The sequence below is a fragment of the Sinocyclocheilus anshuiensis genome, unplaced genomic scaffold (genome assembly GCF_001515605.1).
Source record: "Sinocyclocheilus anshuiensis isolate Anshui unplaced genomic scaffold, SAMN03320099.WGS_v1.1 scaffold542, whole genome shotgun sequence".
In the NCBI taxonomy this organism is placed as follows: Eukaryota; Metazoa; Chordata; class Actinopteri; order Cypriniformes; family Cyprinidae; genus Sinocyclocheilus; species Sinocyclocheilus anshuiensis.
The window spans coordinates 1,527,752-1,542,589 of record NW_015547685.1 but is presented as its reverse complement, the minus strand read 5'-3'; the positions used below and the strand labels follow the sequence as shown (position 1 = coordinate 1,542,589).

Genomic DNA, 14,838 nt, shown 5'->3' with positions numbered 1-14,838 from the left:
ATTTGATATACCATTTTTCTTTCTGCAAAACGTGTGTAATGGCCATAAACGGGTTTTCTCATTATATACAATGTATCTATAAACTAAATCGAATTTGCATATTAATGTGTTTTTGGGGCAACATGTAATGAAAAAAGAAGTGTAATAATGGGAGTAATAATTGACAAGATTTTCATAATAATATATAATATTTCATAGAATACAGAAATATAATTTCTTTCCCTGTTCATTTGTTATCTCCATGTTGTCTCCCAAAATGCGTAATAAACATGCTTTTAGTCCCGGTGTCCTCATATGAGGACACGTATGAAATCAACGTCCTGTTTCGTAACAGAAAGTCATATTTTGATTTGAAACCCCATAACATTTTCCTGAGATGTTGATTTATGACACACAGTTTAAAAATTAGTCAGATTTAAATGATAATTACAAAATATTATCATATTTCCATAAGAGTGTCACTAAATTAATTTCAGACATTTTTGAAGACCAAGGAGAGGGAGTGGTCATAGTGAAACATCCAAACATTTAGTATCTCTGAAATGCCCTGAATGTGCTCTGTACAGGACATCCAGACTTAAAACTGTGGCATGTATAGTCTCAGAGAAATACACTAAAATATAATGTCCTCATATGAGGCCGCAGGGTCTTAAGAGGATATATCAGCAAAATAAAAAGAAAGTGCAGCAAATATCGAAATAGACAACGCTGTCTACAGAGAAACAGCTGACAGTGGATCTACAGCAAATGGTCTTACGCAATGGTGCCCATATGTTAACTTACAATGATCACATGACCTGTGACCATTTGGGGGGCTTACAATGGGACAGGGTGGCTGTGCGATGGTCACACTTCTACTGGATTCTGAGAATGTAATGGAGTGAATTATATAAACATGGGGGAAAAAATAGAAAATGGTGCACTGCAAATGGAAAACAAACATTATTTTACACGGTTTTAATTATTAACAGCCATTTTGGATAAAGAAATGAGCTTGTGTTTCAAACATTTTGGTTTCAGAAAGTTCAAACACTGAACCAAAACATAATAAAATATATCCTCAGCTGCACAAATAAAGCTTCCATGGTTCAATAAATAAAGCTACAAATACAAACAATTGTGAAAGCAAATGCTTTACTGTACTCACCTGTAGAAATTAAGAGGTCTCAGGCTTCAGTACAGCAGGCTGTTCCCTGTAGAGTGAGATCATACTGGGCCTGTGCTTAAAATAAGAGCTCATCTCTCCAGCCAATCCTATTTCATCTGTCAGCATGACACCACGTCTCTGTGTTATTGAGCTCTCTTTAACCAGTGGAAACCTCCAATTATGTGCCAGTGGTACTGTCAGGGTTCTGTCACTTCGGTCTAGTGTAATTCATGGTTTTGTGACAGAGCCCTGACACTCCCGCCATGTCATTGTTTTCATGTGAGCGTGCGGCTTCGAGAGTGCTCCAGCCGTGCGCTCTCGTCTGCGTGTACTGTTTCATGTTGGAGCGTGGTGTTTAGATCCCGGCACTCATGTCTTGAGTTTCGGTTTCGTGTCGGGGTCCGGGCACTCGCGCTCCATGTTTTGTCTGGTTGTGTGAGCGTGTGGTCTCGAGTTCGCTCGGCCGTGCGCTCTTCTGTCCACGTGTGTTGTGTTTTGTGTAGCATGCGGTTTGCGTTCAGCCGCGTGCTTTTCTTGTTGTCTTGTGTTGTTGTTGTTGCACGCAGCTCGTGTTATCGGCTACGTGCTTTCATGTCCTGTTTTGTCTTGTGCTGTGTAGCACGCAGCTTGGTTTTTCGCTGGCTGCCTGCTATCTTGTCTTGTGTGAACATGCGGCTTATGAGTTATCTCATTAGCTGCGTGTTCGTGTTTTGTTTTGTGTGAGCACATGGCTTTTGTCTTTGTTTCCTGTGTGCCATGTGCTCTCATGTCAATTGTCTTGACCCCACCCATCTTGTTACCTGATTATTGGTTAATTTGCCCCACATGTGTTCCCTCGTTACCCTCCTCATTTGCTCTCCATTTATTCTCCTTGTGTTTGCAGTCCCGGGCTAGTTCGTTTTCGTATCTCCCTGGATGTGTTGTGTTGTGTCCAGATCCTGCCTTGCCTAGCTGTGCCTGCCTGTTTTTCCCCCACGGGGTAGTTTTTGTTGTTTATTTAGTTTTATTTTAATAAAAAGCCCTTATCTCCTGCACCATTGAGTCCTGGCCTCATCCCTTCATCCCCAACCCTGACAGATACGGTACACAGCTGGCAATACTATACATATACATGCTTAGCTTTTACTCACTGTAGTCCATCAAGTGGCCACTATCTGTGTTTAGATAAGTATTACAAAAAATCTTTACATCACATAAATCTTAATCGTGTATCTCTATTTTCAGAGAAAATACCCTTTTAAATGTTGTATTTTGTCAGATGTGGCTACAGAAGATATATATAAAGCTATAATTTGTTTAGTGGGGCAGTGTGTGTGAGGGATAAAATTAAACTGGTATTTGATTTGCACAGCCCAAGAGCTTGTGCATTATCTGGTGCTCATCCCTCCATTCCTCTGTAGGATTATGGAGAGAGAGAGACCTTGACATTAGTGCCCAGACACACATGAGACTCTAGATTTCAAATAATTTGTTCACTTTTATGAACATTCCACACCTTCTGAAGAGACCAAATTATATTAGAGATCTGAGGTTGCATTTTATTTTGCTGTGTTCTTACACCTCACCCTTTCAGGCTTGGAATCCGCATGGCAACAAAGGACAAGCATGCTACTCTATAAGGATACATGGTTCATCATATACTCACTGGCCACTTTATTAGGTAAACCTGTTCAGCTGCTTGTTAATGCAAATATCTAATCAGCCAATCACATGGCAGCAACACATTTGGGTATGTAGACATGGTCAAGACGATCTGCTGAAGTTCAAACCGAGCATCAGAATGAAGAAGAAAGGAGATTTAAGTGACCTTGAACATGGCATGGTTGTTGGTTGTAGATGGGCTGGTCTGAGTATTTCATATACTGCTGATCAACATGTTACACTGTTACATGATCAACTGAACTCAACATGTTAAACCTTGAAGCAGATACACGGCAGAAGACCACACCAGGTGCCTCTCCTATCAGCTAAGAGCAGGAAACTGAGGCTACAATTCACACAGGCTCACCAAAACTGGACAATAGATTGGAAAAAGTTTTCCTGATGTGATGAGTCTGGATTTCTGCTGCGATTAGTTGGATGGTAGGGTCAGAATTTGCTGTGAAAGCATGGATCCATTCTGCCTTGTATCAATGGTTCAGGTTCCTGATGGTGGTGTAATGGTGTGGGTGATATTTTCTTGGCACACTTTGGGCTCCTTAGTCTCAATCCAATAGAGCACCTTTCGGATGTGGTGATTTGCATCATGGGTGTGCAGTCAACTGTCTCTGTCTATCTGTCTGTCTGTATCTATCTGATTTGATATATAATCTATCATTTGATTAATATTTTATTGTAGATTCTATTTTTTGTTTGATTTATTTATTTGAAATTAAAGCATGGAATTTAAGCACTGAAGCCATACATTCTCAAAGAGAATCAGTGATAAAATAAAGAGGAAGGAAAAAAATAAAGAAAAACAGTTTGATGCAGAAATGTACAAAAAGCAGATTTCACAGAAGGAATCCAACCTAGACATGCAACATACCAAAGTAACAATTCTGTGTGCACAACACACTAAACCCATAAATAAAAGAGAGAGGAAAAGGACAAAGGATTGTAGATGAATCAGATATGCTACATTTTCTTAATACATTTGGCAAAATGTAACAATTACAGGAGTGCTTTTAGAAATCAAAATATTACATGGAGGTGGATGGGGACAAAAATCACGTTGTCATAAACCCATAATAACACACTATATACAAAAAGGGTCAAATAAATATGCCAGGAAATAAATACTACCGATTCACACTTGTTTTAGATAACAAGATAACAACGCTACATTCATGAAAGTGTAACTCACACCTTTCCAACCCACTCACCTCTGAGATCACATTCACACCTTGACGCTCTCATGCATTTCACACACACACACACACACATAAAGAATAGAAATCCATCCCACTCTGAAGAAAGGAGAGCTCAGACAAAAACAACATTGTCTTCATACAGCACAGTGGTGTATATATATATATATATATATATATATATATATATGGCCAAGTTGACAGTTCTTTGCCAGTCTATGCATATGAAATCTCCAGCTATTATGATCAAAGTATTTAGATCAGGGGTGTCAAACACACTTCCTGAAGGGCCGGAGCCCTGCAGAGTTTTGTTCCAACACACATACCATGTAGTTTTCAAATAAGCCTGAAGGACTTGATTAGTTGGATCAGGTGTGTTTAATTAGGGTTGAATCTAAACTCTGCAGGGCTCCGGCCCTCCAGGAATTGAGTTTGACACCCCTGATTTAGATAAAGAAGTGCAGTCAGATGAGAAGTTAAATATATGTATGTATCTGTTTTACTTGAGGTTTCTAGAGAGTTTAAAAAGGCTACACAGCAGCTGAATGACACATGACCACAAAACATGTCTTGCGATGCATTTTCCAACATGCGATCACTGTATTTTTCATGCAAATAATGGAGAGACCCTCTTTTCTGGATAGCTGGCCAGTGGGGGCATGACATTAAAAAGCAGGAAACATTGATTATTGAAGAACTTGCGCTTCAGAATTTGATTCCAGGCATTTGGCTAAGAATCATTCAACAATAATGAACTTTTCCTCCAATAGGGGTGGCCAAGCCTCAAGTTACTGTAAAATCAGATCAGAAAAAGTTTGCAATGCACAAGCATATGTCAGCTTGTACTTTGTAATGGATGATGCAACCTAATGTAAGTGGATTATATCTGCACACTGAGCCATTTAAGACATTTAAAAATGAAGGCCCGTTCACAGCAAAAACAATAACTATAGAGATACCAATGCACGGTAATGTTGTTTACTACAACCATGCATTGCAGTTCTGTTGTCTGCCTCTTAAAATGCTCAAGCTCTTTAATGCAGGATGGATTCTGATCGAATGCCGATGTTTTTATCATTCAAAAAGCTGGAAAACGTTCACAAAGTGATTTCAACTATATCGCTCCTTATCATAATAGTTGCAATGTGGACTCTGCTCTTCTATTAAATTTAGAATGACTTTTAAAAATATATCTTTATCATTATCGTCCTTGGTATGAACGGGCCTTTACACTGAATTTACTGGTTTAAATAGTCTGAATATCTCCGTTTTGTCATCACTTTGCTACACAGGCCAATAATATGCTAATCAAGCATCGCTGAGACAATGGTTTCATTTACAAGTCTCTGTGAATATGAGAAGGCACAATAAGCAACTGATTTTTAAAGAGCTCACATAGATTCAGGGACAGTTACAAAATATCAATATCATCTACAGCTAGTTAGTATTTTAGAAAGCTACTACATTCTCATTATTTAGAAGTCTGATGTATCTTTTAAAATTTTCATGTGGCATTTTGGTTGAGTGCAGCCAGCTGTTGGCAGATGGGACGGCACATGGAGTGTAAAGTTGAGGCAAAGCACACAGCAAACCCACAGTCTAGTTCATGCACAAAGTCACTACCATTACCAATGAGGGGATGTGCCAGGGGCCACAGGCCCATGGGGGCCACAATACACTACATAAGATCTGGCTAATAGCTCTACTTCTGTACATGCTACATATCTTCACCCACTCTCTTCACAATTTAGACTGAATCCATCTGCTAGACCCTGAAACTCACTCATGACCCCTGACCTCTGACAGTGGCCAGTTTTCATCCTTCTTTCCTTCTTTTCCATGATAAAAGTCACCCTTCAGGGGACATTGTGGTGGTGAGCACTCTTTAATACTCTCCTCCAATTCTGGACCCTATACCTTCCACAATTTCAAATGGACATTTTCCTCCCTTGTCCCTCTTTCTCAAACACTAGGCATGCTTCATGCCTTCAAAACATCCCAAGAGTGAGAAGCACATCTAGATGGAAGTTGCCAGGAACTGAGGTTGTAGTTCATGCAGGAAGCCTTGGTTCAATCTTGAGAGACAAGTCATACAGTGTGTCTTCATCCATAATCAAGGTCTTATCCAGAAGATACTGTGTGACCTGGATATGAAAACAGTAGATCACATGATTACAAATTAGAGTAGAATTAGATTACATAATAAATGTTTAAAACTGTTACAAAAACTCTAGAAAGTGCAGGGTCTCGTGATTAATCTGAAGTCCAATATGCTCATATTTTTCATAATAATTATCATAAACTCGTACACACAAAGAAGCAAAATAAAATTAAGGAGTTGAGCAGCTAACCTTTGGTTGGTGCTCAATTCTGTAGGGAGTTTGTTGGAACTGTCGGATCTCCCGTATGATATGAGATATCTGCAGACAAAGTGTCATGATTTATTAGTCTAGCTAAAAAATATCAAAGATACTAAATCTACACAAAAATGAATTAGTCTTTTAATCCCTAAGTCAATTCTACAGGATTTGATATCATATCTTACCATTCTCATCTTAGAGAAGTTAACCAGACCTTCTTCTGTGAAGTTTGGGGTTCCCTCTTCGATAAATGCGAGGTCCGTCAAGTACATACCCAGATATGGAACACAAGGTGGATTACAGCTGCAGAAAGACAGAAATGAGGTCAAATACAAGGCATAAGTTATGTAATCATAATGTAGGTGTTTCAAAATATAGCAACAGCTCACTTTTTTAGAGTTTCCCTCAGGTTTTTAAACCTTCCCTCAGATGACCCAGTCTTTTGGAGTTTGTCCATTAGTGCTTTAGTCTGTTTGATGAGACACAACAACGGTGAATTATTTATGACTTGCCATACTGATATAATCTACTATATAAAACATTATAGCACAGTATTCACTCTGCTTATCTCACCTGTTTGCACACTTTAGCCCATGTCTTCTTTAGCCTGTAGGGTGTTCCCTCTTCGATAAATGCGAGGTCTGTCAAGTACATACCCAGATATGGAACACAAGGTGGATTACAGCTGCAGAAAGACAGAAATGAGGTCAAATACAAGGCATAAGTTATGTAATCATAATGTAGGTGTTTCAAAATATAGCAACAGCTCACTTTTTTAGAGTTTCCCTCAGGTTTTTAAACCTTCCCTCAGATGACACAGTCTTTTGGAGTTTGTCCATTAGTGCTTTAGTCTGTTTGATGAGACACAACAACGGTGAATTATTTATGACTTGCCATACTGATATAATCTACTATATAAAACATTATAGCACAGTATTCACTCTGCTTATCTCACCTGTTTGCACACTTTAGCCCATGTCTTCTTTAGCCTGTAGATGGCGCTCCGGTTCAGGGCAGATGTGATCTCCAAGACACCATTATAGTTGTTGAGACAGCGGCAGATATCAGCCACCACTACCCATTTTTCAATAGAGCTGGCTCTAGAGCCCACATCTGTGTGGCTCATGATCTGAGAGGCCACAAGATTACTCATCTACACAAAGAAAGAGAGAAATTTGTATGAACAGAGGGACAGTTACGCTTTTTTACTTGAGTATCCTAAGAGGGTAGCAGATAGATATTTCCATATATACTCACATCATTGAAGTGCTGACTTGTCTTCATGATGTATGGAGTTCTCTCTGTCTTGTCTGTCTTCATCCATCCTTGGCCCAGGAACTCCCTACAGCAAAAACACAGTGTTTTGTGAGAGATGTGTGTCTGCAGAGGCTTCTTCTCTCGTGAACACGGGAGCTTTTTTGAAGCCCATAATGAATATTTTCAGTAAGGCTGACACAGATTTGTTCATGCATTATTCTCTGGTGTCTTTGAGGCTTGAGGTCTGCATCTCTCTGTGCTGTTTTGATGCTCTACTCACTCATAGGGAATGCTCCTGAAGACGATGTGATCGAGAAGAGTGATTTGTTCAGCTAGCTCCATCGCTGACAGAGATTCGAAACACTCGGCCTTTGGGCATTCAGCCTGGATGAGAGGAACAGACACATAAACAGTCATGTGACAAGATGGAACTGTAAAAGTATAACAACTCTTTCTGGTATTATAAATACTGCATATCTACAAAGCATTTGTAAATTATGTTTTCATGTCTCCCCCCTGCCCCACCAAAAAAGCAAGTCTTCATTTTTTTAGTAATTAAAAGGAATAATTATTCAAAAAATGTCATTTTTGTCATTATTTACTCTCCATCAAGTCTTTCTTTCTTTAGTGAAACTCAAAAGAATGAGTGTTCATACTGCTTTTTTCCATACAATGAAAGTGAATAGTGACCAGGACTCTCATGCTGCAAAAGGATGAAAAATAGATCCCTTATCCCTTTAACAATATAAGCGTTCTATTCTGGGAACAACTGTACTTGAGACAACGTAACATTCTTTAATGGCAAAGTGCAAAATATCATGCTGAATGCTGATTTGACAGCTAGAAATTACACATATTGCACACACATGAACTTATGAAAATCTACAATTAAACTGCCAATTAGCGATGAGTGAATGTTGGTTCTGTTGTCTTTGGCACAGACACTTTCAATTAACACAACAGGTGAGGATTTCAGAAGCACGATAAGGGTGTGTGAGTCCAAGCAACATGCATTACGAATCAAAACATGCACTTGCATGCATACACACAAAACTGTACAGGCCCAGCCCTGATAATGCACGCTGTGTTTATAATTAGTGAGCCCAGTATGCTGCTGCCAGTAGCACATTATATCATACAGTCGTACGAGTGTGTGAATACATTTATCTGCATATCTATAAACAGTGGTGCATAAGAAACATTCAAATCAACTGATGTAACTCACTATTGTCCTCTTAAAACATAGAGTACTGCATACAATGTTCATTAAATGTACAGTATAAGCAGAGGAATAAGCGGAACTGTGCATTATACAGGAAATCTGCAAACAGTGCAGATGCTACAATATTAACAAACATAGGATACTCTCATCACATAAAACAACAGATATTTTTCCTACACTGCCAATGACATGTTTTTTCCAACAAGCGGAAGCCCTCCAAAACCATGCATCTAAAATTGAAACTCAACAAATATCACTAGGAGGGCTTTGAAATTAAATAGCATGATCATTTACATTAATACATGGATATTTCAGGAAGGAAATACTCCTGAAATGCTGTTTAGAGTGTGTTTTTGTGTGCGTTGGCTTTGCATGTGGCGGACATCAACAGGCACTCCGTCTCGCTGTTTGAAGTTGTAATTAGAGTCCTGCTGCTCAGAGATTTGCAGTTTGAACATGTAATTTAGTCGCTGAGCCTGCCGCTGCCTCATGAGGCATGCCAAAATCGGCTTTCCCTCTGAGATCTCAACCTTAGGTGGCTGCTCAACAGTGATGTGGAACAGAAATATGATTTTAAGTGATAAGATATATTTGCACATGTGAGACAGCAGGGCGTGGGTGTCTTATATCAAAGTCTTATATGAGCCTTGTTTTAAAACAGATGGTTTATGCTCTAAATTCTGATTGGAGGAGCCAAGTATTCATGTATGTCTGTCCCTCTGTCCATCTGATAATTCATATTTATTCACAGATGTGATGTAAATGAAAGTCTTTCAGCTATGTAGAAGCCCATTTGACGAGCCCCAACTTCCTGATTTAACAGGAAATACACTATATGGACAAAAGTATTGGGAACTTACACCAACAGGGACTTTAATGACAACAAATTCTAAATACATAGACATAGGTACTTTGCTTCTCTATATGCTGTTGGTATGGTAACGTAAATGTTAAACATCGGAACTCTTTGAATGGCATTGTCAATCAAGGTAGTAAGATTATTGGCATTAAGCAGACTGTGTTATCAAATAGCTTTGATCGGTTTGTCTTACAGAAAGCTAGAGCTATTCTTGCAGATTGTACTCATCCACTGTTCCATGAGTTTAAAATGCTTCCTTCTGGTATACGTTATAGTATGCCTAAACTTAAAAGCAATTGGTATAGACATACTTTTATTCCCACTGCTGTAAGGCTTATACATTTGTAGGATGTCAGAATGGTGTGTTTGCTGTTTGTGTTTTGTATGATATGCTTACAAATTTTATGCTGCACAAAAAATTGCCTTCCGGGCTTATAATAAACTTTGAACCTTGAACCTTAATATGGAGTTGGTCCCCCCAGCACAGCCTCCACTCATTTGGGAATGCTTTCCACAAAATTCTGCAGGGTTTCTATGGGAATTTTTACCCATTATTCCAGTAGAGCATTTGTGAGGACAGGCACAGATGTTGGACGAGACGACCTGGCTCTCCATTCCAGTTCATCCCAAAGGTGTTCGATGGGGTTGAGGTCAGGGCTCTGTACAGGCCAGTCAAGTTTTTCCACACCAAACTTATCCAACCATGTCTTTATAGACCTTGCATGGTGCACTGGGGCACAGGCATGCTGAAACTGAAAAGGACCTTCCCCAAACTGTTCCCATGAAGTTGGACACATAGCATTATCCAGAATGTCTTTGTATGCTGAAGCATCAGCTATCAGACTGCCAAACAGAGAAGAGTGAGAATCCAGTGGCAGCATGCTTTACACCACTCCATCTGACGTTTGGCATTGTATTCGGTGATGTGAGGCTTGCATGCAGCTGCTCAGCCATGGAAACCTATTCCATGACGCTCTTGCCTCACAGTTTTTGTGCTGATATTAATGCCAGTGGAAGTTTGGAACTCTTCAGCTATGGAATCAGCAGCGCATTGGTGACTTTTACGCACCATGCGCCCACTTTGTGACAGAATGATCCCACTCTGACTTTACATAGTCTTCCGCTTCATGACTCCGCTTCGAGTTGCTGCTGTTCCTAAATGCTCCCACTTTTCAACCATGCCACTTACAGTTGACTGTGGAATATCTAGCAGGGAATATCTAACTGACTTACTGCAAAGGTGGCACCCTATCACAGCACCATGCTCGTGAATGCAGACTGCATGGCTAGGTGCTTTAGTTTTATACACCTGTGCTAGTGGGTCTGACTGAAACACTGGAATTCAGTAATTAAGAAGTGTGTCCCAATACTTTTGTCCATTTAGTGTATGTTAACAAAGTAAAGAAAATTACACTTAAGTTATTTCTTGTGATTCATAAGCAGATACAAAGACTATAAAATATGCTCACCACCTGAAGAATGTCTTCAATCTTCAGTTGTGCATCGTCCTGGTCATCTTGAGAAAGGGCACTGGGGAGAAAAAACGCAACTTTCGTTTAATCAGCTTTCATGTTTCCTTTGAAAATAAAATTTCAAAAAAGATATACATTTATATTCAAAGATGGTCCTGTCCATGGTGACTTTCAGAAAGTGCTTTAATTTCATGTGTGAGAGGTTGTGCTTATATAACCTGCCTTAGTATGTTTGCTGTGGCTTTCCTCTCCTGGGGAAGAACATCAGGGTCTCTCAACACCTCCTCTAGCAGGCAGATCACACCCATCTTCAGCTCTCCATTCATTTCAAAGTCCTGAAACCCACCACACACATAGAATCATGTTCCACAAACATGGGAGACCCATGCATAATTTACGTAAAGCAAAGACTGATGGGTTCACATCCCCAGATGACCGAAATCAACTACTGGGTAAATCTAAATTAATTTCTTTGACACATCAAGGTTTTTTTTAACTAATGCATATTAATCCAATGCGGATTCTGTGTGTAGACTGCAAAATATTATTAATCAGTATTTTTGTGAAGTTTATTTTGCAAGCATATATGATATTTAAGACTTGTTTTCAAATAACATATTTTGAATTAAGGACATTAAATAAAAGATAATTAATCTTGTTTTAATGTTATTTATATATTTTTACTGAAAACAAGAACAAAATACATATTAATAAAATAATTTTATTCAGTTTGAAAGTGTTGGTGTTTTAGATTGCACACTCTCCATTAGTGCTCATCAGAAGCTGTACTACCTCAGCTTTACAGCTTCCTAGTGCACTAATCAACAGCTAACCCAGCCTTTCTTCTGTCTCTCTGTGCCTGCAAGCACTGCAGGTGGGTGGCTAATCTCCTGTGTCACAGTTAAAGCATTCTTCAGTTCTAGCTTCATAAAGCCCCGCATCTATTAAACAGTCAGTGTTCTTTACAGTTTTTTCTCCCTTCACTTTAGGTTTATTGTTGAAATAATTTGGCCATCGGGACCAAAGCTTTCGTCTAATTTGATCTATCCTTGTTCATACCATCTGTGTTTAGAGCACTTTCATACTTCCAGCTTTTGAGTTTACAAATAATTTCTGATCCTGACATGAAAAATGTAAATATTCCTCTGCTAAGGAACAGTTATACAAAATAGCATAAGTGACATGATTTAAACAAATCAATACATTAGTGCATAATATTCTGTGCAGCCTTTCAAATGCAAATGCATAAAGCACTTGAGTGCTTGTGCTGTGTTGTTCTCAGAGTATAAGTACTCTTATGTTTGATATTCTAGACTGTAGTTAGCATAATGGGCACCTCACTTGCTTATTCCTGTTATGCAGTACATTTTTATGTCCCCATTATACAGTATATGTCTGGATAAAATATTAAAATTACCATTTTAAAGATTTTTTTTTAAACTTTCTTAAGATATATTTGCCAGATATCTTCCTGCAAACAGAAACTTTAAAACAAGGAAGCAGAACCTGATCAATTTAGCCATTTCTGATGATTTTGTAAGGTTTCTACAATTACTGGTATAGTTGGGAGACCATCTTCGACCAGCAAACCAGTTCCCTTTCAGTCACTCCGAGTCACGTCGGTGACCGACGAATTGGGATCTTGCTTCGAGAGACCGATCTACTTAGAGTGTAACTAAACGAGCCAATGCACATCGGCATGCAAATATTGCATCCAGCTGCCTCTGATCACAGCGTGAGCCGTTACCTGGCACCGGGTGATGGTCACGATCGCTGCCTCACGTGTCCGGACATGAAGCACGCTGAGGTGGCGTTCGTGGATGAGTCATGTTCCCATTGCGGGAAGATGACCATCTTGGAGCTGCAGACCAGGCTTCGCTACCTCCAGTTCCGTTGCCTCTGCCGCGATCTAGCAGATCTACTTCCAGCAACCAGCCGAGCCGCCGAAGGAACGCACTGGGCCCTCTTTAAAGAGCGTACCAGCGGTATCCCTCGGGGCTCCTCCCGATGGCCGGATGCCGATCGCTGCATCGGAGAGAGAGCTCTCTGGAGAGGAAGATTCCACAACTATCTCGACGATTGGCTTATACTAGCACAGTCTCGGGTTCAGTTGTGCGAGCACAGGGATCTGGTGCTTCGGCACCTCAACCAGTTGGGTCTTCGGGTCAACTGGGAAAAGAGCAAACTCTCCCCTACGCAGAGGATCTCTTTTCTCTGTATGGAGTTGGATTCGGTCGAACAGACAGGCTTGAAGTCGTTCAAGGGCAGGACAGCGGTCCCACTGAAACTATTTCAGAGGCTCCTGGGGCATATGGCAGCGGCAGTTACGCAGCTGGGGCTGCTTCATATGAGACCGCTCCAGCACTGGTTTCATGGCTGAGTCCCGAGGTGGGCGTGGCAGGGCGGCACTCACCGGGTCTAAGTTACACCGGCCTGTCGCCAAACCTTCACCCTGCGGTCAGACCTTACGTTCCTCCAGGCAGGAGTGCCCCTAGAACAGGTCTCCAGGCATGCTGTGGTTTACTCCTTTGGAGTGGGAAGGTTCTGAGGTCACTTCGTGCCATTCACATTCCAGGTCTGCTCAACCGTACGGCTGACAAGCTGTCACGAGCTACGCTCCTGGGAGAATGGAGTCTCCATCCCCAGACGGTCCAGCTGATTTGGAGACGTTTCTGAGCCACTCAGGTAGACCTGTCTGCCTCTCCAGAAACCTGCCAGTTGTTTTACTCCCTTACCGAGGGAACTCTCGGCATGGACGCACTGACACACAGCTGGCCGCGGGGTGACAGCCCCTTCTTGGCAGATTCCTCTGAGGAAGGATCTACTGACTCAGAGATGGGGCACCCTGTGGCACCCGCATCCAGACCTCTGGAAACTTCATGTCTGGTCCCTGGACAGGACACGGAGGTTCTAGGTGACCTATCCCAAGAGGTAGTTGACACCATCACTTCGGCGAGAGCTCCGTCTACGAAACACGCTTACGCCTTGAAGTGGAACCTGTTCGTTGAGTGTTCTTCTCACCGAGAAGACCCCCAGAGATGCCTGATCAGGGTCGTGCTTTCCTTTTTTCAGCATGGGTTGGAGCGAAGGCTGTCTCCCTCCACCCTTTAAGTCTATGTCGCTAAAAAAAAAAAAGAAAAGAAAAAACGATTGCTGCTAACCATGACCCCGCAAAGCTTTAGGACCTCAGACCAGCTCTTTGTCTGTTACGGAGGCCGGCAGAAGGGGAAGGCCGTCTCTAAGCAGAGGATGGCCCACTGGATTGTGGATGCCATCACCCTGGCTGATCAGGCACCGGGTGTGCCCTGCCCGCTCAGGTTACGAGCACTCTATTAGGAGTATTGCATCCTCCTGGGGGCTGGCTCGTGGCGCCTCGCTGACAGATACTTGTAGAGCTGTGGGCTGGGTGACCCCCACGTTCGCTAGATCCTATAGCCTTCGTGTGGGGCCGGTATCCTCCTGTGTTCTCACCTCAGAAGGCTGGGTTTCATATGTGAGACCTAAGTGGATCCCATATGTGTAAGGTCCATGGTATAGCCTCAGAGCCCGTGTTTCCCCGGCAGACTTCTGCCATTTTCAAGAGGTTTACAATCACCTTTACAATTTTCCATATGCACCTAAACGGATGTTCAAATGTGTATCTGCTTCCGAAACCTCCTTCGGGAAGGATGG

The 14,838-nt window shown here is 41.2% G+C and overlaps 1 protein-coding gene and 1 pseudogene across 1 annotated transcript in view; both read right to left on the bottom strand.

Annotated features, from left to right (window-relative positions):
- LOC107703210 (creatine kinase S-type, mitochondrial-like) overlaps nt 1-1,238 on the bottom strand; it is a 9,270-nt pseudogene extending 8,032 nt beyond the window's left edge.
- Nucleotides 1,239-4,423: 3,185 nt separating this feature from the next.
- LOC107703251 (ras-specific guanine nucleotide-releasing factor 2) overlaps nt 4,424-14,838 on the bottom strand; it is a 62,252-nt gene continuing 51,837 nt past the window's right edge. Inside the window, exons 20-28 of the mRNA XM_016505805.1 lie at nt 11,389-11,501; nt 11,164-11,224; nt 7,894-7,997; nt 7,614-7,698; nt 7,312-7,509; nt 7,128-7,207; nt 6,542-6,659; nt 6,348-6,416; nt 4,424-6,140 (exon numbers count right to left, since the gene is read on the bottom strand). Coding sequence (XP_016361291.1) covers nt 6,048-6,140; nt 6,348-6,416; nt 6,542-6,659; nt 7,128-7,207; nt 7,312-7,509; nt 7,614-7,698; nt 7,894-7,997; nt 11,164-11,224; nt 11,389-11,501 — 921 coding nt within the window. The 3' untranslated portion in view covers nt 4,424-6,047. The remainder of the gene's footprint in view (nt 6,141-6,347; nt 6,417-6,541; nt 6,660-7,127; nt 7,208-7,311; nt 7,510-7,613; nt 7,699-7,893; nt 7,998-11,163; nt 11,225-11,388; nt 11,502-14,838) is intronic.